The 27282-nt window shown below is 41.2% G+C and overlaps 1 protein-coding gene across 4 annotated transcripts in view; it reads left to right on the forward strand.

Moving 5' to 3' along the window:
• The window catches only part of vwa8 (von Willebrand factor A domain containing 8), a 481708-nt gene that overhangs the window by 281124 nt on the left and 173302 nt on the right, over positions 1 to 27282 (forward strand). For all 4 annotated transcript variants that reach the window (XM_072260839.1, XM_072260838.1, XM_072260837.1 and 1 more), the window contains exons 26-27: positions 10524 to 10675; positions 27121 to 27229. In XM_072260839.1, the coding sequence (XP_072116940.1) occupies positions 10524 to 10675; positions 27121 to 27229 (261 nt within the window). The remainder of the gene's footprint in view (positions 1 to 10523; positions 10676 to 27120; positions 27230 to 27282) is intronic.

Consider the following 27282-nt stretch of genomic DNA (forward strand, 5'->3'; position numbering starts at 1 on the left):
ACAACTTGCAAATTTCTACAGATGTCCTATGGAGAACATCCTAACTGGCTGCATCATTGTCTGGATTGGGGGCCGGGGGGAGGTCTACTGCACAGGATTGAAGTAAGCTGCAGAGATTTGTAAAATTAATCAGCTCTATCATGGGTACTAGTTTCCATAGTATCCGGGATATATACAAGGAGGAGTGCCTCAGAACGGCAGCATCCATCATTAAGGACCCCATCACCCAGGACATGTCCTTTTTTCATTGCTACCATCAGGAAGGAAGTTCAGAAGCCTGAAATCACACGCACGATGATTTGGGAACAGCTTCTTCCCCTCTGTCATCCGATTTCTGAATGGACACTGAACTGATGAACAGTACTTGACTACTTTTTTACCTCCTACTTTTGCACTACTTGTTTAATTGAACTATTTATACATACAGTGCCTGTACAAAGTATTCACCCCCTTTGGAAGTTTTCATGTTTTATTGTTTTGCAGCATTGAATCACAGTGATTTTAATTTGGCATTTGTGACACTGATCAACAGAAAAAGACTTGTGTGTCAAAGTAAAAACAGATCTCTACAAAGTGATCTAAATTAATTACAGATATAAAAACCAAATAATTGACTGCATAAGTATTCACCTCCCTTTAATATGACACACTAAATCATCACTGGTGCAGCCAATTAGTTTTAGAAATCACATAATTAGTCAAATGAGGATCACCTGTGTACAATCAAGGTGTTTCAATTGATTGTAGTAAAAATACACCTGAATCTGGAAGGTCCAACTGCTGGTGAGTCAGTATCCTGGCAGAAGCTACACCATGAAGACAAAAGAATACTCCAAGCAACTCTGGGAAAGGGTTATTGAAAAGCACAAGTTAGGAGATGGATACAAGAAAGTTTACTAGTTACTGAATATCCCTTGGAATACAGTTAAGTCAATCATTATTAAATGGAAAGAATATGGCACAGCTGTAAATCTGCCTAAAGCAGGCTGTTCTCAAAAACTGAGTGACCGTGCAAGAAGGGGACTAGTGAAGGAGGCCACCAAGAGACCTATGACAACTCTGGAGGAGTTACAAGCTTCAGTGGCTGAGATGGGAGAGATTGCACATACAACAACTGTTGCCTAGGTGCTTCAACCAGTCACAGCTTTATGGGAGATTAGCAAAGAAAAAGCCACTGTTGATTTTAAAAAAAAACATATGAGATCACAGCTAGAATTTGCCAGCAAGCCTATGGGAGACTCTGAAGTCATCTGGAAGAAGATTCTATGATCTGATGAAACAAAATTGAGCTTTTTGGTCGTCAGACTAAATGCTATGTTTGGCGTAAGCATGAAAAACACACTTTTCCTCCTGTGAAGCATGGTGGTGGCTGCATCACGCTGTGGGGATGCTTCACTGCAGCAGGCCCTGGAAGGCTTATGAAGGTAGAGAGTAAAATGAATGCAGCAAAATAGAGAAATCCTGGAGGAAAACCTGATGCAGTCTGTAAGAGAACTGTGACTTGGGAGAAGATTTGTTTTCCAGAAAGACAATGACCCCAAGCATAAAGCCAAAGCTACACAGGAATGGCTTAAAAACAACAAAATTCATGTCCTGGAGTGACCAAGTCAGAGCCCAGACCTCAATTCAATTGAAAATTCGTGGCTGGACTTGAAAAGGGCTGTTCCCCATGCAATCTGACAGAGACTGAGTAGATTTGTAAAGAAGAATGGGGGAAAATTGCAGCGTCCAGATGTGCAAAGCTGATAGAGACCTAACCACGCAGAGTCAAGTCTGTAATTGATGCAAAAGGTGCATCTACTAAACACAAAATACTCTGCAGATGCTGGGGTCAAAACAACACTCTCAACACGCTGGAGGAACTCAGCAGGTCAGGCAGCATCCGTGGAAACAATCAGTCAACGTTTTGGGCTGGAACCCTTCATCAGGACTGTAGAGGCAAGGGGCAGAGGCCCTATAAAGAAAGTGGGGGGAGGGTAGGAAGGAGAAGGCTGGTGGGTTCCAGGTGAAAAACCAGTAAGGGGAAAGATAAAGGGGTGGGGGAGGGGAAGCAGGGAGCTGATAGGCAGGAAAGGTGAAGAAGGAATGGGGGAAAACACAATGGGTAGTAGAAGGAGGCAGGACCATGAGGGAGGTGATAGGCAGCTGGGGGAGGGGACAGAGTGAAATAGGGATAGGGGAAGGGAGGGCGAGGGAATTACCAGAAGTTGGAGAATTCTATGTTCATACCAAGGGACTGGAGACTACCTAGACGGTATATGAGGTGTTGCTCCTCCAACCTGAGTTTAGCCTCATCATGGCAGTAGAGGAGACCATGTATCTGAATGGGAATGGGAAGCAGAGTTGAAGTGGGTGGCAACCAGGAGATCCTGTCTGTTGTGGCGGACAGAGTTTGACGAAGCGGTCCCCCAATCTGCGTCAGGTTTCACCGATGTAGAGGAGGATGCACCTCCCTGCATCTCCTCCCCCACCCTTTTATCTTTCCCCTTACTGGTTTTTCACCTGGAACCTACCAGCCTTCTCCTTCCCACCCTCCCCCCACCTTCTTTATAGGGCCTCTGCCCCTTTCCTCTTCAGTCCCGACGAAGGGTTCCGGCCTGAAACATTGACTGATTGTTTCCACGGATGCTGCCTGAGCTGCTGGGTTCCTCCAGCGTGTTGTGAATGGTGCATCTGCTAAATACTGACTAGAAGGGGCTGAATAATTATGCAATCAATTATTTTGTGTTTTATATTTGTAATTAATTTAGATCACTTTGTAGAGATCTGTTTTCACTTTGACACAAGTCTTTTTCTGTTGATCAATGTCAAAAAAGCCAAATTAAATCCATTGTGATTCAATGTTGTAAAACAATAAAACGTGAACATTTTCAAGGGGGGGGGGTGAATACTTTTTATAGGCACTGTATATACTTGTTGTAATTCATACTTTTTTTCCTCTATTATCATGTATTATTTTGTACTGCTGCTGCAAAGTTGACAAATTTCACAACATTTGCTGGTGATATTAATCTTGATTCTGATATGCAGGGTATAAATGTCATGAAAATCCATGCAAGTGGTGTGGTGACGTTAGCGTCAGATTTTGATGCCAGTGGTCCTAGGTTTGAAACTAGGCATGCTTCTTGCGTGCTTTCCATCATTTTTGGTTGGGTGTCAAGCTAGCAACTCAGCCTCATCAAAAAGACAGACAAATGGCAAAGAAACAGCAAGGTTCCTGCCCAATTCGCCACAAGGCGTGGAGAGGAATAACAACAACAAATGCCATGAAAGTGAGCTTTTTGCAGAATCAGCACAGTACATTGCAAATGTGACAAATGTGTTACCATGGACAGATTAATATTATATATAACTCTCAGGTCAAAATGAATTAAATTACCTTAGTGACATTCATACAAGTTGAGAGAAAAAAGAAATATAATTTGAAGTAATGTTTGGGTTTTTCAGGCCCCTTCAAGAACCTGATGGCAGTAGGGAAGAAGCTGTAGTTGAATCTTCAGGTGCGGTTCTTCAGGCTCCTGTACCTCCTGCCTGATGGTAGTGTTGATGGCCCGGATGGTGGGGATTTTTAATGATGGATGTTGCCTTTCTGCACATAGCCTCTTGTCGATGTCCTCAATGGTGAGGAGAGCTGTACCAATGATGCACCTGACTGAGTCCATCACTTGCTGCAGCCTCTTGTGATCCTGTAATTGAAATTCCCATATCAGGCTGTGATGTAACCACTCAGAATGCTTTCCACATTGAACATAGACTGTTACAGCACAGTACAGGCCCTTCAGCCCACATTGTTGTGCCGACCCTCAAACCCTGCCTCCCATATAACCCCCACCTTAAATTCCTCTATATACCTGTCTAGTAGTCTGTTAAATTTCACTAGTGTATCTGCCTCCACCGCTGACTCAGGCAGTGCACTGCACGCACCAACCACTCTCTGAGTAAAAATGACCTTCCTCTAATATCCCCCTTGAACTTCCCACCCCTTACCTTAAAGCCATGTCCTCTTGTATTGAGCAGTGGTACCCTGGGGAAGAGGTGCTGGCTGTCCACTCTATCTATTCCTCCTAATATCTTGTATACATCTATCATGTCTCCTCTCATCCTCCTCCTCTCCAGAGAGGAGCCCTAGCTCCCTTAATAAGACCAAAAGGAGCAGAAGTAGGCCATTCGGCCCATCAAGTCTGCTCCACCATTTTATCATGAGCTGATGCATTCTCCTATTTAGTCCCACCTCCCCGCCTTCTCACCATAACCTTTGATGCCCTGGCTACTCAGATACCTATCAATCTCTGCCTTAAATACACCCAATGACTTGGCCTCCACTGCTGTCCGTGGCAACAAATTCCGTAGATTCACCACCCTCTGACTGAAAAAATTTCTTCGCTTTTCTGTTCTGAATGGGCGCCCTTCAATCCTTAAGTCATGCCCTCTCGTACGAGACTCCCCCATCATGGGAAACAACTTTGCCACATCCACTCTGTCCATGCCTTTCAACATTCAAAATGTTTATATAAGGTCTCCCCTCATTCTTCTGAACTCCAAGGAATACAGTCCAAGAGCGGACAAACATGCCTCATATGTTAACCCTCTCATTCCCGGAATCATTCTAGTGAATCTTCTCTGTACCCTCTCCAACGTCAGCACATCCTTTCTTAAATAAGGAGACCAAAACTGCCCACAGTACTCCAAGTGAGGTCTCACCAGCGCCTTATAGAGCCTCAACATCACATCCCTGCTCCTATACGCTATTCCTCTAGAAATGAAATCTCTGATCATAATCCATACTCTCTAAACCAGGCAGCATCCTGGTAAGTCTCCTCTGTACCCTTTCCAGTGCTTTCACATCCTGTGATTGACCCTTATCAACCTTATTAAATCTTTTCTGTCCATGAACCTCTCCCAGTGCCTTTTAAATGCTGTAGTGATGCCTATCTCAACCAATTTCCTCTAATATCTTGTTCCATATACACACCACCCACTGTGTGAAAAAATTACCTCTCAAGTCCCCTTTAAATCTTTCCCCTTCCACTTTTTGTCTATACCCGCAAGAACTAGACTCCCCTACCCTGGAAAACAGATTGTGACCACATATCTGCGTTGCTCATGGTGTTATAAATCTCTCTAAAGTCATCCCTCAGCCTCATACACTCCAGAAAATAGTCCAAGCCTATCCAGTCTCTGTTTTTTACCCAGACCTGATAATATCATTGTAAATCTTTTCTGCACACTTTCTAGCTTAATGACAACCTTCCTATAGCTAGGGAACTTGAACTGTTCGCGATACTCTGAATATGGTCTCACTAACATCTTGCCTAATTATAACATGGCATCCAACTCCTATACTCAGTGTCCTGACCGCTGTAGGCAAGCATGTCAGACACCTTCTATCCCTATCTGGACACAAAACTACTTTCCTTGTAACCCTAGATCTCCCTGTTCTCACTCTTCGGGAAATGGCAGGTTCCCGAAATTTGGGGTATCAGAGTTCAATTCGGCATCCTTGAAAAGAGTCTCTGTACACCCTCCCTGTGAAATGTGTGGATTTTCCCCGGGTGCTCCAGTTTCCTCCCAAGCTCCAAAGATGCAATGGGTAGGTTAATTGGTCACTGTAAATTGTCCCATAATCAGGTTAGGGTTAAATCAGAGTTGTTGGAGGTTGCTGGTTTGGAAGGGCCAGAAAGGCCTACTCCACTCTGTATCTCTAATAAATAACTAAATTTACAAAAGTGAAACTCTTTGGAATTGCCTGAGGTACATTGAGTATAAGAGTTGTTATTAAGAGGGACACTCAAAAGGTTGCTTAAATTGCTGCTGCCTGAATGTGTTGCATTTGTGGAAATTGTTTTTTATTTCAGTTTCATTGCAAGCATCACAATTAATTTTCATTTACTTCAGCTAAAGTAATTCATTGGAGGGAAGAAATAATTACATTGAAGGAGGCATCTCACTTAATTCCAGAATTACTGAAAGGGATCGTATTGTTTGGATTCACTATAAAAATGTTATCACTTTAAGAATGTATAAATAATTGTAGTTTTATACATATAAAAAAATGGAAAAGGTTATATGTGTGAAAAAAGTACATGATATTTGTGAATTCCTTATCCAAATAAAAATAAAATTAAAAAAAAAATGTTATCACTTTCATTAATTCAATTGCATTCATCTTCACGGCAATAAACATAATGGTACATGTAGCCCGATAAACATTACCAAAAGCAGGTACAGTAAAATGCTTTGTGCTATACGGTACTATTTAAATCATGCACAGTCAGTCCTTAGCTGATTGCATGGTCAGAATAATACTAGACAAGAGGGTGACTCGTTGGGGCACCCTTTGAGAGAAGGGTAGTGCAGTCTGATGTGACCAGAATGAACATCAAATTTTCCTGAATGCTATTGATATCACTGTGCTATGGAAACTGAAGCAGGAAACCTTAGTTTATTAAAGAAGAATGATGCGTAACAAAGCAAATATAGCTCTTCTTCATTTAACGAAGGACATTTTTGATGGCATCATTTCTGGTTTATCTGCCATCCTCGTGCCTCTCGTTGTCATTCTGGAGACGTGCAGTCCTTTCATCCCCTGTCTCTTCATCTCTTCTGCTGTTTGTTCTTTGTCTCTGATCCTGGAGACGTGCACGCCTCTCCTCCTCTGTCTCTTCTTCTCTCATCTTTTTTTGTCCAGACTCTTTGATCCTGGAGTCGTGCGGCCCTGGTCTCATCCGATTCTTGTTCTCTCCCTCTCCTTGCCACTTCCCGACGACATTTGGCGTCATCTCTTGACCATAATGTCATTTGACGTCATCTCTTGACCATAATGTCCCCCTTCCCTTTCTGCGCGGCATAATTAGGCTGACCATTTTTTTTTTACCCTAATGCTGGATAGAAGATACGAAGCACCAACACCAAAGGATGCTGATTATTCTTGTTGATGTGGTTGGCACTCTCCTAAATGGACGTGATATAGTCACCGCTGTCCTTTGACTGTAGCAAAGGGTTTTATGGGTGGCTCGAAGTACGTCATTACAATAAGGATTAATTATTTCTTATTGATGCGTTTCAGTTTGATCTGTCCCAATCCTGAACATGCTGATGGTGATTAGCAGAATGTGACCCCTCGAAATAGAGCTGCCCTGCCCTTTTGCTCTGGTAGGTGTCGCTGCTGAGGCTGGCCATGTGCATACGTTGGGCTGTCGCGTCCCGATTTCCATGATGGCGGATCGGGTCTCGGGTGAAAGCCAGACTGTCGATTTTTGGCAAATGAGCAATTTTATATGAATGTCTAACCCTGAACTTCGCCTGCATTCTGTAAGTTAGTGCATTTTAATTCGATTTAGCCAAAAAAGTGCCGCTGTAATGCATTGTTTGCGCTAATTGGAGGTCACAAACAGACAGACAGACAGAGCATGATGAATAGTATATAGATGAGTGATAGCCAAATATCCTTAAGAATCAATGGAAGCAGTTAGTTAACAATAAAATGTGCCAAGTAAAGCACCATCAGTATAGCATATAATAACCAAACCTAATTATGCCAATGTACATGAATTTATGAGATCAAGGTATTCAGCATTGCACAGTCTTTTTATATAATAGAAACAAGTTTTCACTCAAAATGACAGTGAGTGTCCAGCTACTGGCTGTGCTGCAATACTTGGTCTGCAGTACTATAAATAGTTTATTACCTTCTGTTAATCAAAATTTCATGAGGTTTCCATCAAGGCATTCTCTGTGCTCGAAAACATGATGGGATTCATGTTATCTCCATGGGTCATGCCCCCAAGAAAATTAGCAAAGACGCTTGGGTTGGAACCTAAGACATCTTGTTTACTGGCTGAAAACATGACCTCAATTTCAAGCAATGAGCTTCAGCTGCAGACAAAACCAAGTCCAGACTCTCAGTTTATGAGGCTCTTTGGTAACTTCAGGCTTATAAATTATATTTCACTCTGAAACAGATGTATATCTATGTTTCCAGGAAATCATCAGTAAGCTTGGAATAGTAAGCAAGAAGCAATTTACATTTGGAGCACTTCGAAGACTCAGAGCATCTGTCAAGGCAACTAACAAATTGCAAAGAAGGTCACTAGAAAACAAGTAGCAACCTACATGATAAGTGAATATCAAATTAATTTTGATATTAGTGAACAGAAATTGTGGATTGGGAGATCTTTGCATAACTTCAACTATATGTCTCCTGCATAAATCTGAGCGGGCAGATAGGTTCCTAGATTTAATGCAGAGCAAGACCCTGCAGATGCTGGAAAGTGTAGCAACGAAGATGATGCTGGAAGAACTCAACAGGTCAGACAGCATCTGCAGAGGGAACTGGGCAGTTGATGTTTCAGATCAACGCCCTTTATTTGGGCTTCATACAGGTCTCAACCAGAAATGCTAACTATCCATTTCCTTCCACAGATGCTGCCTAACCTGCTGAGTTCTTCTAGCATCTTGTTTGTGTCATCTAAAAGGCATATCCCTGAGAATTCATTGCTCCCTGAGTATACTGCTGAATTGACAACCTAGCTTGAGCGAGCAGTTTGTAAAAAGGAATTTTGGTTGCATAGTCTTCTGACTCAGCAGTGAGAGTGTTTCCACTTGAGGTTAATGAAAGTACTGATGCTGCAGTAACATGACTGTCCACAATCTCATCGTGGCCTTCGTATGTGTTTTGTCTAACACGTTGTTCCAGAGTTTACTTGAGTATTTCATATTGTGAGAAACAGCATGAATTGAACTGCTGTCTTATTTGGCTGCGTTCATGAGTACGTTTTCGTGTATGGACGAATGACAATTAAACATGAATTGGTCACACTAAGGAATGTGAAGTCCCATCAGAAGCTCTTGAACGTTGTGCCTCCATAGTCTTCCAAGCTAACTAATGAAAATAAAGAATGAGAAAGAAAACTAAATAAATGACAACAAAGGAATTATAATGAATTTAAGAATCAAATCTGAGAAATAAGAGGGAAACAAAGAGTAGATTGAAACAGAAACGAAGGAATAATTTATAAACAACCAACAATTGTATTTGGGAATGGGTGCATTGGTCTTTGAAGTAAATGAGTGTGTGAAATTTACAACACTTTTGCTAGAGTATTAAAAAGTTAAGGTCTGTCCTGAGCCTTATAGTGGACCAAAATATTTTTAAAGAAAAATTCTTATTTCTATTTCTGGTGGTGGAAGCTATTAGCCTTTTACCCTCCTATGAATTTTAGACCTATTATTATTTGGTCCAGTTCTGTTCTGAATTATATTTCCAATATATTTTATCTGCACTGTATCTCAAGAGATTTCATTGGCAGAGGAACCAGTAACCCGGTTAATACTGAGCATTGCTTTCATACATTCAGCACTTATTACTGTAATTGGTAATTGTTTCTAATTTTAAGCACAATACTGATTGTTTCATCAGAAGCCTGATAATTAAAGTATTCAACTAATTTTCAGAATGAATGCACGTCTGTTTCTCAGGAAATTGACCTGGTGTATAAACTAGTTCAAAGTTTGATACCGCCACTGGATGAAGCATGATTGTGTCAAATGAGAATTTTCAAAGTTCAAAATAAGTTTATTATCAAAGTACATCTGTGTGTGTCACCATGTACAACCCTTTGGGCATACTCAATAAATCCAATAACCATAATAGAATCAATGTAAAACCATACCAACAATAAACTATGCAAACAAAGAGAAAAATAATAATAATAATAAAAAATAAGCAGTAAATTTCATGAACATGAGATGAAGAGTCCTTGGAAGTGAGTCCATAGGTTGTGGGACAAGTGAAGTTGAGTGAAGTTATCTCTGGTTCAGGAGCCCGATGATTGAGGAGTAATAACTGTTCCTGAACCTAGTGGTGTGAGTCCTGAGGCTCCTGTATCTTCTTCCTGATGACAGCAGTGAAAAGAGAGCATGGCCTGTGTTGTGAGAGTCCCTGATGATGAATGCCTCTTTCCTGCAGCAATGCTCTGTGTAGATAGTGGGGAGGGACTTTACCAGTGTTGGACTGGGCCATATCCACTGTTGTTTGTAGCATCTATAGATACTTGCCAAAATTCCAGATGCCATACCAAACCTTTGAAAACTCCTGAGGAAGTAGAGGCGCTGCTGTGCTTTTTCATAATTGCACTTGCATGCTGGGTACAGGACAGGTCTTCCAAAATGATAACACCAAGAAATTTAGTTACTGATCTTCCAACGAGGACTGGCTGATGGACCTCTGGTTTCCTCCTCCTGAAGACAATAATTAGCTCCTTTGTCTTACTGACATTGAGTAAGAGGTTGTTGTTGTGGGACAACTCAGCCAGATTTGCAGTCTCCCTCCCACACAGTGATTTGTTATCACCTTTGATTCTGCCTGTGACAGTGGGTGTTGTCAGCAAACTTAAATATGGCACTGATGCTGTGCTTAGCCACAAAGTCATAAATGTAAAGCGAGTAAAGCAGGGGACTAAGCTCACAGCTTTATGGTGCACCTGTAATGAAGGACTCTGTTTTTGTATTTTGATTCTCTGCAGAAATTTCCTACTGAAGGACTTGCAAATGTGGTCCGCAACGTGTTTGACTTCGATTCGTACAATGGTGAAATGCGTGAAATCCTAATCAGCACGTTGCACAAGCATGGGATCCCAATAGGAGCCAAGCCTACTAATGTACTGCTGGCTAAGGAGTAAGCTCAATATGTTAAATTCTATCTGAACTGAAAAGAGCATATTGCATTGTTTACTGCTAATTATCACATACTGCTCATCAACAGAGATCACCACAGAGTTGGATTGAGCGTTCAACGCTTTTAACTGATGATCTTAAATTGTCCATCAGGCGTTTGGTGGACAGGTTGACGAGAATATGCAGATCATCTTCAATAAAGGGAAATATTTGTTTCTTCACTGGGCTTGTGTTTCTGTCCTTGATTCAGAATTAACTGGCATTTATTAAACTATCACACAGCACAATATTTGGGGCTCTGTTCAATTATCTGATGTGACTGGACAAATGTAAGAAATTCCTGACAGTACTAATGTACTTTATGGAGCTTAAAAAATAACATTTTGTCATTCAAAGATTCTGCTGCAATCCACTAATGGTTGACCCTCTATTTGACCAACAATGGTATAGCTTATCAGCATCTCATACAAATGTCCTAAGTAGAGAGAGACAGAGTTTTAGTTCAGTATTTTTATTTGGCGTATTTTCATGTGCTAATTTTATCACTGCCACAGTAAAAAAAAAGAAACAAGTATTTTTCTTGAAATGGATGACAGGAAGTTGTTTTTTATTTATCTTCAGTAAGTGTTGGAGTAATTTTCCTCCGTTATAAACTTGCCTGGGTTCCGATGCATTTGAACCCTGCAATTGCAATGAGTCCTGGCACTCGAAGCGCTGTTAGTGACTTGAGTAAAAACAGGTATTCTGCCTTGTTTAGTGTTGAAAAGCTCTACGCAATGGGCATGTGATATATTGTCTGCTGAGCGCAACAATTAAGTCAATAGGCTAAGTGCACCCAGCATGAGCAACCTATGAGCAAGTGCTGTTAACTTCGCATTCAGGAGGGAAGATGGGAACAAGATGGAGAAGGAAGAGGCTACACATTATTACATCCCTATCCAGTTTCTGAAGGAGAAACTACATTCACAGGTGTACCAGGTCATGGGAAGACATAGGGTGAATGCACATCTTCTTTTTCTCAGGGAAGGGAAATCAAAAAAGAGAACCTATCACCTTCTAGCTTTTACTCCTTCCCCTCCCCCACTCTCTTATTCTGACTTCTTCCCCCTTCCTTTCCAGTCCCGATGAAGGGTCTCAGCCCAAAATCTCAGTCCATAGATGCTGCCTCACCTACTGAGTCCCTCCAGCATTTTCTGTTGTTCTGGAGGCTTGTGTATACATCACCTTGTGGTAATCACAAACATGAGAAAATCTGCAGATGCTGGAAATCCAAAGCATGCACACAAAATGCTGGAGGAATTTGGCAGGCCAGGCAGCATCTATGGAAAAGAGTAAACTGTCGACATTTCATGCTGAGACCCTTCATCAAGACTCTGTGCATTACATGACGACGGCTGAGATACACATCAGGACCTGGTAGGTTATCCCATTTAAACAGGGATTCTGAATAGGGACTAATTGTGCCTCACACTGATTTGGGCTGCTGCAGATTGCCACTGAGTCAGTTCTAATTGTAAGTAACCACTGAGATCATGAGGACACAAGAGACCGCAGATACTAGTGTGTGAAGCAACACACAATCTGCTGGAGGAACTCAGTGGGCAAGCAGCATTTGTTGAGGGAAATGGACAGTCGACACTTTGTGTCAAGACACCACCAGGACTGAGACTGGAGAGAGGAGATAGGTGGTATCAAGAGGAAAGGGAGAACCGCTAAGACGGGGGCCAGTAAGTGGCTGGTGGACTAAAGTGGAAAGCAGGGTAATGGGCAGAAGGACCTAGTTGGGGGAGGAGTTGATAGACGGAAGCAGCTGGGTGATAGATAGACGCAAGCAAGGAAAAAGAAAGGGATCAGTAGAGAATGGAACCCAGGTCAGCAAGAATGAAAGCCAGGGCAGTTGTGTGCTCCTCTTGTGGGATGTGGAGAATCTGGGACCCTGCACTGTCCCTGATGGTTACTCCTTCAAGAAGTGGATTCAGCTGCATCTCCTTCCAGGCCATGTTAGGGAACTGGAGCTAGGGCACCTATGGGACATGCAGGAGAATGAAGGGTTGACAGGAGTAACAGAGAGACAGCTAAATTACAGGAGTTCGGACTGAGATACCTTCTGGGGAGGGTATGACCTATATAAAAGCGATGGGTTACACTTGGACAATAGGAACCAATGTCCTTGTGGCAGGTTTGCTAGAGGTGTGGGGAGAGTTTAAACAAGGTTGGCAGGGGAATGGGAACCAGAATGATAGGTCAGAAGATGGAGCAGTTGGTGTGAAGGAAGGTACAATGTGTAGAGAGGCTGTGTGGAAAGAAAGGCAGTGGAAAGGGCATAAATATATTCAGTTGGTTGGATTGAAATGTGTCTATTTTAATGTGAGAAGTATTAGGGGTGATGAACTTAGAGCATGGATCAGTGCATGGAACTATGATATTGTGGTCATTACAAAAACTTGGCTGTTAGAAGGGAAGGAATGGCTGCTGGATGTTCTGGGATTTAGATGTTTCAAAAAGGATAGGGAGGGAAGAGTTGAGGGACGCAAACACGAGGAATTCTGCAGATGCTGGAAATTCAAGCAACACACATCAAAGTTGCTGGTAAACGCAGCAGGCCAGGCAGCATCTCTAGGAAGAGGTACAGTCGACGTTTCAGAATAGTCCAGATTCTCACCCTGTCTCTTGCCTGACTCTCACAGCTATCTGGTCTATTCCTCTTCTCACCCTTTCTCTTGCAAAAATGCCATCCCCTTCTTGCAATTCCTCCGACTCCGCCACATCTGCTCTCAGGATGAGGCTTTTCATTCCAGGACGAGGGAGATGTCCTCCTTTTTTTTAAGAAAGGGGCTTCCCTTCCTCCACCATCAACTCTGCTCTCAAAAGCGTCTTCCCCATTTCACGCACATCTGCTCTCACTCCATCCTCCTGCCACCCCATTAGGAATAGGGTTCCCCTGGTCCTCACCTACCACCCCACCAGCCTCCGGGTCCAACATATTATTCTCTGTAACTTCCGCCACCTCCAACGGGATCCCACCACTAAGCACATCTTTCCCTCCCCCCCCCCTGCTTTCCGCAGGGATTGCTCCCTACGCGACTTCCTTGTCCATTCGTCCCCCCCATCCTTCCCCACTGATCTCCCTCCTGGCACTTATCCTTGTAAGCGGAACAAGTGCTACACATGCCCTTACACTTCCTCCCTTACCACCATTCAGGGCCCCAGACAGTCCTTCCAGGTGAGGCGACACTTCACCTGTGAGTCGGCTGGGGTGATATACTGTGTCCGGTGCTCCCGATGTGGCCTGCTATATATTGGCGAGACCCGATGCAGACTGGGAGATCGTTTTGCTGAACACCTACGCTCTGTCCGCCAGAGAAAGCAGGATCTCCCAGTGGCCACACATTTTAATTCCACATCCCATTCCCATTCTGACATGTCTCTCCATGGCCTCCTCTACTGTAAAGATGAAGCCACACTCAGGTTGGAGGAACAACACCTTATATTCCGTCTGGGTAGCCTCCAACCTGATGGCATGAACATTGATTTCTCTAACTTCCGCTAATGCCCCACCTCCCCCTCGTACCCCATCTGTTATTTATTTATATACACACATTCTTTCTCTCACTCTCCTTTTTCTCCCTCTGTCCCTCTGACTGTAACCCTTGCCCACCCTCTGGGTTCCCCCCCCCTTTCCTTCTCCCTGGGCCTCCTGTCCCATGATCCTCTCATATCCCTTTTGCCAATCACCTGTCCAGCTCTTGGCTCCATCCCTCCCCCTCCTGTCTTCTTCCATCATTTTGGATCTCCCCCTCCCCCTCCCACTTTCAAATCTCTTACTAGCTCTTCCGTCAGTTAGTCCTGACGAAGGGTCTCAGCCTGAAATGTCGACTGTACCTCTTCCTAGAGATGCTGCCTGGCCTGCTGCGTTCACCAGCAACTTTGATGTGTGTTGAAGAGTTGAGGGAGTGACATTGTTAAGGGGTACCATCGCAGCAGAAATGGATGATGTTGTGGAGTGATTGTCCACTGAGTTAGTGTGGGGGAAAGTCAGAAACAGGGTGGGTACCTCTGTTAGTAAACAATGAAATCAAATCCTTAGAAAGAGGTGAGATAGGATAGGAAGATTCTTATGGGTAGAGTTAAGAAACTTAAAAGGGTAACAAGACCCTGATGGCAGTTGTATACAGACTTCCAAACAATAGCCAGGATGTGGGGTACAAATTTTAACAGGAGATAGAAAAGGCATGTAAAAATGACAATGTTACAACAGTCATGGGGGTTTCGGTAATTGGTAAGGTCAGGTTGGTGCTGGATCCAGGAGAAAGAATTTGTAGAATCAGAATTAATATCGCTACCATATGTTGTGAAATTTGTTGTTTAGAAGCAGAAGGTGTCCTCAATGCTAGGGAGAGCACTGCCCCTGATGAAGCTGGCTGAGTTTACAACTTTCTGCAGTTTTTGTTCAATCCTGTGCAGTGGCCCCTCGATGCCTATGGGATGAGTTTTAGAGCAGCTTGTGGTTGAGCTCAGTAGGGAAAAGGCACTTCTGGATAGGATCTTGTGTAATGAACCAGATGTGATTAGGGGGCTTGAGATAAAAGAACCCTTAAGAGGCAGTGATCATAATATCCTGACGAAGGGTCTGGGCCTGAAACGTCGACTGCACCTCTTCCTACAGATGCTGCCTGGCCTGCTGCGTTCACCAGCAACTTTGATGTGTGTTGATCATAATATGATGGAGTTCACCCTGCAGTTTGAGAAGGAGAATCTAAAATCAGATGTATTAGTATTGGTGGATTGAGAGAACTACACCACCCCGGAATGTATTATCTCATTAGATGCTGAGAAAGCCTTTGACAGAGTTGAATGGCCTTATTTATTTAATGTTCTTGAGAAATTTAATTTTAATTTGACATTTATATCTTGGATTAAATTGTTATATTACTCCCCAGTAGCCTCGGTTTGTACAAATAATTATAGATCTTTTTTTCGTCTTTTTCGTGGTACTAGGCAAGGTTGCCCTCTTAGTCCTTTACTATTTAATATTGCTCTTGAACCTTTAGCAATTGCTATTCGTGACTCGCCAAATATTGTTGGTATTACCCGTGGAAACGAAATACATAAATTATCATTATATGCAGATGATTTGTTGTTATACATCTCTAACCCGGAGAAGTCAATTCCTGCTATCCTAGATCTGTTAGCTCAATTTAGTAACTTCTCTGGTTACAAATTGAATCTTAGTAAGAGTGAATTATTCCCTTTAAATAAGCATGTACCTATTTATGGACGTTTACCATTTAAATTGGTTACTGATTCATTTATATATTTAGGGATAACAATTACGAAAAAATACAAAGATTTATTTAAAGCTAATTTTTTACCTTTAATTGATCAGATTAAACTTTTATTTACTAAATGGTCCCCAATCTCTTTGTCTTTGATTGGTCGGATTAATGCTATTAAGATGATCATTTTGCCCAAATTTTTGTATATATTCCAATCGGTTCCAATTTTTATCCCAAAATCTTTTTTTGATAACGTAGATTCAAAAATTTCCTCATATATCTGGCAGAATAAAAATCCTAGGTTAGGTAAAAGGTATCTACAGAAATCTAAAAAGGAGGGGGGGCTCGCTCTCCCGAATTTTAGATTCTATTATTGGGCAATTAATATTCGATATTTAGAATTTTGGTTACAAGATTTGGACGCATCCTTAAACCCTCATTGGGTAAATCTTGAATCTAATTCATTACAAGGGTTTTCCTTGGGTTCGGTTTTAGGAACTTTACTTCCTTTTACTTCTTTTAAATCATATAAACAAATGAACAAGCCAATAGTTAAGCATACTTTACGTATATGGTTTCAATTCCGAAGAATTTTTGGGTTTAATCAATTTATTCTAGCAAGTCCCATTATATCAAATTTTCTTTTTCAACCTTCCACGATGGATCAAGCTTACTTTGATTGGAAAACCAAAGGTATAATATCTTTTCGTGATTTATTCTTGGATAACTGTTTTATGTCTTTTGATCAGCTCTCTAATAAATATAACTTACCCAGATCTCACTTTTTTAGGTATCTACAGATTAGAAACTTTTTAATTACTGTCTCTCCTAATTTTCCACACCCATATCCAATGGACACTTTGGAAAAAATCTTAGATTTAAATCTCTCTCAGAAAAGTGTAGTAGCAATTATATATAATATAATTATGAATCTATGTCCTGATGCTTCTAATAAAATTAAAGCTGACTGGGAAAGAGAACTTGAGATTAATATACCGACTGAAAAATGGGATAAAATTCTTCAGTTGGTGAATTCATCCTCTGTATGTGCTAAGCATAGGTTGATACAGTTTAAAGTAGTGCACAGGGCTCATATGTCCAAAGATAAACTATCTCGTTATTACTCTTATATTAATCCAATATGTGACAGACGCCATTCCGAGATAGCTTCTTTAACCTACATGTTTTGGTCATGTCCCTTGTTGGAGAAATATTGGAAAGATATTTTTGATATTATTTCAACGGTCCTAAATATAGACTTACAACCTCATCCAATTACTGCTATCTTTGGACTACCAATGATAGACTTAAATAATTTAACCTCTTCATCACGAAGGATGATTGCATTTCTTACCTCAATAGCTAGAAGGTCCATTCTGTTGAATTGGAAAGAGATCAACCCTCCTACTGTATTTCATTGGTTTTCACAAACTATGGTGTGTTTGAATTTGGAGAAAATTAGAAGTGCAGTTTATGACCCTTCCATTAAGTTTGAAAAAACTTGGAGACCATTCATTCAGCATTTTCATTTGATGTAATTTGATCATTTCCAAACTTGTTTTATCTCTCTGTACTGTTGTTGGAGGGGAATGGAGTCGTCGACACTGAGGTTTTCTTCTTTTCCATTTTTAAGTTGTTAATTTTGCCCAAGTCTTTTAGTTTAGTTGATTAATTTTGTTTTTCTTTGGGGATGGGGTTTTTTTTTTGTTTTTTTTTGTTTTTTCTTTTTCATTTTTTTTTCCAGTTTTTTTTTTGCTTTGTATTATCTGTGGTTAGTTCTACATGTTTGGGAGCTTTGTTAATTTCCACTTCCTGGTTTTGCAGTTACTTTTTTTAAGTGTAACAATATATCTCCTATTATTTGTATTATTGCTATGTTTTGTTTCTGTATTTTGAAATTAATAAAAAGATTGAAAAAGAAAGAGAGAACTACAAAAGCGTAAGAAAGGAGCTGGCCAAAGTTGATTGGACAGGGATACTAGCAGGGATGATGGCAGAACAACAATGGTTGGAGTTTCTGGGCCAATTTGGAAGGCGTAGACTCAGGAAGGCACATCCCAAGAAGAAGTAGCATTCTAAAGAGAAGATAAGGCAACCATGGCTGACAAGGGAAGTCAGAGACAGCATAAAAACAAGAGAGAAGGCATTATTAACAGCAAAAATTAGTGGAAAGCTAGAGCTTTTATAAACCAACAATATGCAACTGAAAAAGCAATAAGGGGAGAAAAGATTAAATATGGAGTATGCTAGATAATATAAAAGAGGATACCAACTGTTTTTTTTCAAATACATAAAGAGTAAAACAGAGGCACAAATAAACTTAAAATGTAGTGTTAGCAACAGAAGTTCTCCTGAATTACCGAGGAATATGACGGATGGCTGGTTGGCTGCTGGTGACCAATATGTTCTGAAGGTGTTGGTGTTGTGACCGCTTCTTTTCACATTATATATCAATGATTTGGATGACAGAATTCATTGCTCTTGGCCAAGTTTACAGATGTTACAAAGGTAAATGGAGGGGCAGGTAATGTTGAGGACACAGGGAGTCTACAGCATGACTTAGATAGATTAGGAAAATTGGCAAAGAAGTTGCAGATGGAATACAGTGTATGGTCATGAACTTTGATAGAAGGAATAAAGGCCTAGACAGTGGTCTAAAAGAGAAATGAATTCAGTAATCAAAGGTGTAAGGGGGCTTGGGAGTCCTCATGCAGGATTCTCTGAAGGTTAACTTGCAGCTTGAGTCAGTGCTAAGGAAGGCAAATGCAGTCTTAGCATTCATTTTGAGAGGAATAGAATATAAATGCAAGGATGTAATGCTAAGACTTTATAAGGCATTGGTCAAACCACACTTGGAGTATCATGAGTAATTTTGAATCCCTTATCTAAGAAAGGATGTGCTGGCATTTGAGAAGTTCCAGAGGAGGTTCTCAAGAATGATCCTAGGAGTAAAAGGGTCAACACAAGAGCGTTTAATGGATCTGGATCTATACTCGCTGGAGTCTAGAAGAAACGGGGGGAGGGATAGTATTCCATTGAAACCTATCGAATATTGAAAGGCCTAAATAGAGTGGACATGAAGAGGATGTTTCCTATTGTGGGGAATCGGGGACCAGAGGGCACAGCCTCGGAATAGAAGGATGTCCCTTTAGAACAAAGATGAAGAGGATTTTTTTTTTAGCCAGTAGATGAATCTGTGGAATTCATTGCCACAGATGACTGTGGAGGCCAAGTTATTGGATATATTTAAAGTGGAGGTTGATAGATTCTTGATTAGTCAGGGCATGAAAGGTTACAGGGAGAAGGCAGCAGAATGGGGTTAAGAGGGATAATAAATGAGCCATGATGGAATGGTGTAGATTCAATGGCTTAATGGCTAATTGTGCTCCTATGCCTTACCTGTTACGTTAAGTGTGAAATGTGAACATACCTTGGGTTGTTGAATGTGATGCCCGAGTACAAGGTTAATGAGAGGATTCTTAGCAGTGTGGAGGAACAGGGGGATCTTGATGTCCAAGTCTATAGGTCCCTCAAAGTTGCTGTGCCAGTTGATAGGGTAGTTAGGAAGGCATGTAGTGTGTCGAGGGATTGTTCAAGAGCCACAAGTTAATGTATAAAACTCTGGTTAGACCACACTTGGAGAGCATTGTGTTCAGTTCTGGTCACCTCATTATAAGAAGGATGTAGAAGCTTTAGATAGGGTGCAGAGAAAATTTTTGAGGATGCTGCCTGTAGTACAGAGCATGTCTTATGAGAAGTGCTTGAGCAAGCTGGGGTTTTCTCTTTAGAGTGGTAGAGGTGTGTAGGATTATAAGAGGCTTAGATAGAGTGGACAGGCTAATATGAGAAGATGTACTTTTGAGGTGATTGGAGGAAAGTATTAAGGGGTACCAGAGAAACAGGTAAGTATTTTACACAGAGAGTGCTAAGTTCATGGAATGCACTGCCTGGTGTGTTAGTGGAGACGATACTTTAGGGAGATTTAAGACACTCTTAGATAGGCACATGGATGAGATAAATGGAGGGCTATGTGGTAGGGAAGGGTTAGATTGGTCTTAGAATAGGATAAAAGATTAGCACAACATTGTAGGCCAGAGGACTGTCCTGTACATTTCTGTGTTCTTTGAGCTAGGTTGGGTGAGGGAGGATGAAAGTAGAAACAGAGGATGGAGGGTAATAAGTAGGGAAACCTAGGCTATCAGTGCTGGACTGTGATAAGTAAGGAAGGCAATAATGGGAACTATTGAGCAAAGTGATGGGCCATCGCCATCATATCCCCTCCTCCATCTGGTTCCATCTGCCCTTCATCGTGATTTAATAGTTTCCATTATCACCGTCCTTACTTATCCGAGGCACAGGCCAAATAAAAGTCAAATGCCTACATGAAAAAAAATCTCCATGTGTTCGTGAAAGATAAACTGGATTATTCGCTGCTTCGCTCTCTACAGATGCTGTCTGACCTGCTGAGTGTTTCTAGCATTTTCTGGTTTTAGATTAGAATTGTAGCGTTTACGTTTTTGTTTACTTTTTTGAGATTGTACTTTGGTCTCATTCTGAATTTGTAGCAAGCAAGGGATTCTGTTTAACTTCACGAAAAAAATATTTTGGTCATTCTGTTCATGTTTAAGCTGGGCCCACAAATGTCTGTCAACCATTCTATGAAAATAAACCCCAAATAAATCTGTCATTGCTGTTGGTAGTACGTCTCCACTATAATTAAAAGTTTTTCTTCAGTTTCAGTCTCTCAGTGTTAAGAACAACTTGCTTCCCTTACAGTTCTTTGTGGTTTGGGTTGGCAAATGAGACCAATAAGAGTCACTGTCATTGAAGCAGGAAGTATTTGATGGGGTGGATAACTGAGAAGCATGGGATGTGATATGCTCCTTCTGATATTGGGCTTCTCAAAAAAGATTCAAAAAACTGTGCTTGAGACTGCTGGTAGGTGCTTTCAGATTATTGTGTCTTCTGCCAGATGAAGGCAGGAAGTCTGGGATTGGGTGGGATCTTTAATTATGCTTTCCTGAAGCAGTGCAAAGCATAAACAGACCCAATCGGCTGAAAAAGGATGCTGAAAATGGTATAAATTTGAATGTCCCTACAGAGACAAAAAGAGTAGATGCAGGGCTGCGAGGTGTACATTGCAACTGGGGTTGGCACGATGGCAGTGTGTATGAGAAAAGTGCATTCATTGAAATGGCTCAGAACAATATGATTTTAAAGTGGATAAAATACCAAATTCTTCGCGTTGACAAATTTATTAAATTACTACAAGCTGATGGTTGAAGAAAAATGGCAGGAAATCAAGCACTTGCACCTCCACCAAAGATTGCTTTCAGAGTTACAGCACAGAAACAGGCCCTTAGCCCTTTGACCCACTGTCAATGCAAAGCATTGTACCTAACTATACCAATCCCAGTTTATTGCTTTAATTCCATCTCTGTCTATGCCTAATCATCCAGTTATCTGTTCAGATGCCTCTTAAATATTACTGTTTCTACTTCCACCACCACCTCTAGCACTTCATTCCACATAACAGCAATTCTTTATGTGAACATTTTCCCCTTCAGATCTCCTTTTTAAGCCTCCTCTCTCATCGTAATCCAATGCCAGATACTTTTAGGCACTTCTTCCATAGGAAATAGGCACTGGTTATTTATCCTGTCTATGCCTCTAGCATTGTTTCCTGTCACCTCTCAGTCTCCTTCACTCCTTCACTCTGAGGGATAACAGTCCTAGCCTCTCCAATCTTTCCTTATAGCTCCAGTTTCCAATCCAGACCACATCTTTCTGAATCTTTTCTGCACCCTTTCTAGCTCAATCATATTCTTCCTATAGTAAGGCAACCAGAACTGCTCATAATATTCTAAGTGCAGCTATAAGTTTTATAGTTGAGTATACCAACTCTTAATATTTGATGCTTCAACATTTGACGACAAGCATACCGTACGCCTTCCACACAGCCCTGTCTACTTGTGCTCCCATTTTTAGGGGATTGTACACCTGTCTCTTTCAGCCATGGTCCTCATGGCACTGCCATTCATTGTGCAAGTTTAACATTCTTCGGTTTAACTTCCAAAATTGCATCAGCTTGTACTTTCATCTAGTTAATTTCCTATTGCCATTCCTTGGCCCATTTTCCCAGTGGATGTATGTGCTGTTGTAACCTTAGACGTCCTTCTTCATCTGTAAACTTCTTCCCTTGCTTTCCACAGCACCCTAAGATATGTACACCAGGTCAGTTGTGGATTTATCCACCTTTATGTATTTTAGACTGCCAAAACTCCTTAATTAATAATGTTAATATACTGCAGATCATCACTGTTCCACAATAGATCGACAGCAGATGCAGTCTCACTGGCTCTCCACTCTGCTTTGGAGCACCTAGACAACAGCAAAACATATTATCAGTCTGGTGTTCAATCAATTTCAGCTTGGCATTCAATACCATCATGTCCTCATTATTAATTACCTAGCTTGAATACCTAAACCTTTGTACCTCCTCTGCAAGTGGATCCTCCACTTCCTTATTGGGAGACCATAGTCAGCGCAAATCAATAAAAAAAAATCTCTTCAGTGCCAATCAACTTACAGTAGGTACGTCTCAGTGGTCTATTCTCTCTACAATGATGATTGTGTGGCCAAACACCATCTATAAATTTGCAGATGATTTACAGTTTTTGGTAAAGTCTCAAATGTCAATGAGGAGGCGTACAAGAATGAGATTGGTTGGCTGATTGATTCATGTTGCAACAACAAGCTTGCACTCTATGCCAGCAAGACTAAGTAGTTGATTGTGGGGTGTTAGGAAGGGGAAGTCGGGAGAACACGCCCCAGTCCGCATTCGGGAATCAGTGATGGAAAGGGTGAGCACCGTTAAGTTCAAGGGTGCCAGCATCTCAGTGAATCATTTCTAGACTTGACATATTGATGGAATCATTAAGAAGGCATGCAGACAGCTCTACTTAGTTAGGAGTTTGAGGAGATTTTGTACGTCATGAGAGACTTGCAGATTTATACAGTTCTTGCTGGTTGAGTTATGGATTGGAAGCTCCAGTGCATAGATTGCAATGGCTGCAGAGAATTGTGGACTCAGCCAACCCCATCACGAGCATAACCCTCCCCACCATCAAGGACCTCAAGAAGGCAGCATCCATCATTAAGGGCCCTCGCCATACTGGGCTTGCTCGCTTCTCATTAGTCTCCTCTGGAAGGAGGAATAGGAGCTCAAAGTTTTAACAGCTTTTTCCCCTCTGCCAGCAGATTTCTGAACAGTCCGTGGCCACTACCTTGTTATTCCTTTTATATACACTATTTAATTATTTTATAATATGGAATAGGTTTCATGTCTTTGCACACCACTGCTACCACAAAACAAAAAAATTAGTGCTCTTAAGTCAGTGAAAATAAAAAAATGATGAGGCCTCATCTGTGAGCTGTCTTCCCTGTCTTCAGGAATCCAGTGGTAGAGAACCACCTTGATGTAGTTTTTTCTTGATATTTTTAATATACTGAGGGAATAAATTACCCAGGGTATAAAATCTGACAACAATCAATGTTATCAATGTTCATCTTTACTTCGCATTGAATTTCTTTTTTGAAGTGTGGTGCCATCTGTAGGCCATTTGCAGTAACTGCAGCATTTATTTTGATTTACTGCTTCTATTTATAGTTTGGAATTTCTCTGAGGAAAGTAATTTTGCCACATGGAGATAAATGAGACGGAGATGCTGGAATGTAGAGCAGCAAACAATATTCTGGAGGAACTTAGCAATTCAGGTGAAATAGTTGATGTTTTGAGTTGGTCTTAATTGTACATGAAGTGGACAACAATTTATTTTTAAAATACTGTATGATATTTTAAATTCTCCCACAAAATTAGATAGCTCTCGCTATCCACTCAGGACCTCTTTGGATCTTTTATGCTTCAATCAAATTCCCTTTTATTCTTTTAAATTCCAGTGGATGCAAGCCTAGATTGTCCAACCTATCGTAAGACAATTCAACCACTTCACCTATTAGTCTAGCAAACCATCGTGGAGATCATTCCAATGCCTTATCATTCTTCCTTAAGTGAGATCAATACTGTACCCAGTGATTCAGATGTTAACTAACTAAGCAGATGCATTAACACCATATAACAGACCTTTCGACAAGTGCATGGATAGGAAAAGTTTAGAGTGATATGGGCTAAGCACAGGCAAATGGCACTAACAGTTGGGCACCTTGGTGGACACGGACCAGTTGGGCCAAAGGACTGGTTTTTGGGCTGTATAATTCTATATAACTAATGACCTATATTACCTCCCTCCTTTAGTATTCAAGAAACCAAAAATAACATTAGCCACAGGAATGTGACCAACTGAAGGGAGGAGTGTTAAGTGGGTGAAGGAAAACATTTAGAAACTGGTAATGTGCTAGAAGGCAGAAAAATATTCCAGACGTTGAGTGAAACTATCATCTGAAGACCAAGCAAAATGGGTGGATATTCCACTTCCCAGTTAAGGTGATGGGAGTTAACATCTAAGAGCTGCTTTATATTAAGACAATCTTAGTGAACTATTGCAAATGCAAAGTAAAGATCTCACAATCCAGGAGAGATAGATCTTAAAAGGGAATGCAAATAAAAAGTAAGGCTGAGAGAACAAGAGATGAACTACAGAAATAGTATGCTAAAATTCCTTATGTGTACATCGAGAATTTAAAAAAGCTTCAGTTAAACACTTGCAAAAATTTTACTGGTGTTGTTTGTAGAGAGTCAGTGTATCAGAAGTTCGAGGTAGATGGTGAACATAACCTAACCTTCTAGTGCAGGCTCATGACCCAAAATATCAACAATTCCACCCCACCCCACAGATGCTTATTGACTAGCTGAGATCCCCCAGCAGTTTGTTTTTAGACCCAGATTCCAGCATATGCTGTCTCCAAATAACATCACCCCTTCACCATATCTCTTGCTTTGTGTTGTGTACAATCATCTTTTTACTTTGGCCAGAGAATTTGAAGGATTCACAATCCTTTAAATGAAGAAAGAGGATGACTGTTTTATCCCAGGAAGCAATTAAGTAAATCTATGTTGCTTCCTCTGTAAGGCAAGTTCAGAGTACTCTATGTATTTAGTCTTGTCTAAGCCTTGAGTAATACAGCAAGATTTCCTCACTCTAGGATGCTAAAAATTGATATTTTCTCCTATTTCCAAGTTGTATTTGTGTGTTAACCTTTTGTGATTTGTGTACTGGACACTAACAAAATAAGATCAAGAGATTTCTGGATACTCAGGGGGGAGTCCCTTAGAGGGGGGAGAAGATGGCGACGCGACGGCAGCGCGCACGGCCGCTTCAGTGATGATATCTGTTATCTGTCAAGTAGGGGATCTTGCACAATTCCGATTTGATGGAGACAGATGTGAGAGCACGAAGGAACATCTGGAAAACGTCTGAAATGCCCGCTTCGCTGCCGCTGCTACCGTGTAGTAACCGGAATCTCCGGAGCTGAAGGCCCTGAAATCCTCGGCTTTACGTGTTTCAGCAGCCGGGGAGAGGTCAAAGGCGCTCGGCAGAGGATGGCGCTCGGGAGGCTGTATCGGAGAGGCTGGTCGGAAGCTCAGGGTTTTCGGACGGCTGGACTCAGTGTCAGCTGTGGTCGGTTGCTTCCAAGGTATCGGCAGTTGTCGGTGCCTGGAGGTTTATGGCAGGGAGTTTCTCCCTTTTGCCGCCTGCTATCGGGGACTCGGGAGTCGATCGACTCGGGGACTTTGAGACTTTTTTTTACTGTGCCCATGGTTTGTTCTTCATCAAATTATAGTATTGCTTTGCACTGCTGTAACTATATGTTATAATTATGTGGTTCTGTTGGTGTTAGTCTTTGGTCTGTCCTGTTTTCTGTGATATCACTCCAGAGAAACATTGTATCATTTCTTAATGCATGTATGCATTTCTAAATGACAATAAAAGAGGACTGGGTGTTCTCATAATCTAAAAAAATTTATGTGGTAATTGTGCAGAAATGTGAAGCTGTGGATCTTGAGGAATGGTGGAGTAATCTTGAACAGCCACATGGCCTACCCTTTCTTCAAAGTGCAATGTCTTATTTTCTTAGGTCTGTGTCCCTTTGCAAGCTTTTGCAACTGAAATTTGCAATGTCAGCCAACTTGATGTACTTTCCTCTCTTTCTTCTTCTATTTTTATAATGTGGATTGTAATCTGTACATTGCCCAAGCAATGATCTTGTGGCATCTCGTCCGAAGCTATAGACAGTAGAAATTCATTAGTAATTTGATCACAGTTTTTCAAAATTCTCATGCTTGAGAATTATTGCCTCAGATGTTAAGTGGAGTGGATTTGCAGAGAAGAAACCTATCAGAAAAAATACCTTATGAGGGCTGAATTAATATTGAATGAAGGAACTAAATAAGAAATTTGCATGTCATCCGCCTGCGATGCCTGTGAACCCCTGTGGCAGTGGTAAAATAGCTCTCTGCAGTGTGCCAGTTCCATGTTCCTATTTCTAGAACTCAATCAAGTTTTGTCTGGAAGATTAATAGGTGAGACGTAAACCTGAAAATCTGCTTGTTTAAAAGGTTGACTCCGTGGTGCTGGCCAGAAAATGATACTCTGCAGCCAATTACATCCTGAGTGCCACACTGTGATAAAATTATTCCCAACTTAAAGATTGATTTTAAAAAAACTTCACTGACATTAAGATACATTGGGATAGCTTAAAGTTGTGTAAAGTGCTCTTGGGAAATCTTCCAGAATTAAGAAACAGCTTCTTTCCCACTGCTGCACCAGTCACTTCTTTCACATCCTCTTCTTTCACATCCTCTTCCTGGTGGTGCTACTAAATTCTCAGGATCTTAGCTCTACCTCTCTCAATTATTTTCTCATTGTCACATTAACTTTTCTTTTTGACTACCTTAGATCTTCCGATTCACTACAGTCTTTGTAGCATACTGCTGTTTTATGCTAGTATAAATCTAAAGTAATGTAAGTATCTCGCCTGCTCTCTCTAATCCCACCTTCCTCCAAGTTCCTTTCTCCTTTCCTACTCTCCTTTCATCTCTCTCTTAAATCACCTTTCCCACAAACATCAATGTTTTTTTGCTTTCATTGCAACTAGGGCTGCTCTGATACACCCTTACCTTGGCTGAAACTAATGAGTAAATCTTTGGCAGGTTACCTTTGCCAGAATGTAGATTATCTAGCTACTGGACTTTCAACCAACCAGAGAATGCACACTGCAAGATCCTTTGCCCAACAGAGTCTCGACAAACACTGATGAAGGTTTGATCTGCTTTCCACTTCTTGTGCGATATAAATATTTATGTTTTGATGAA

Source organism: Mobula birostris, chromosome 6 (genome assembly GCF_030028105.1).
Source record: "Mobula birostris isolate sMobBir1 chromosome 6, sMobBir1.hap1, whole genome shotgun sequence".
In the NCBI taxonomy this organism is placed as follows: domain Eukaryota; kingdom Metazoa; phylum Chordata; class Chondrichthyes; order Myliobatiformes; family Myliobatidae; genus Mobula; species Mobula birostris.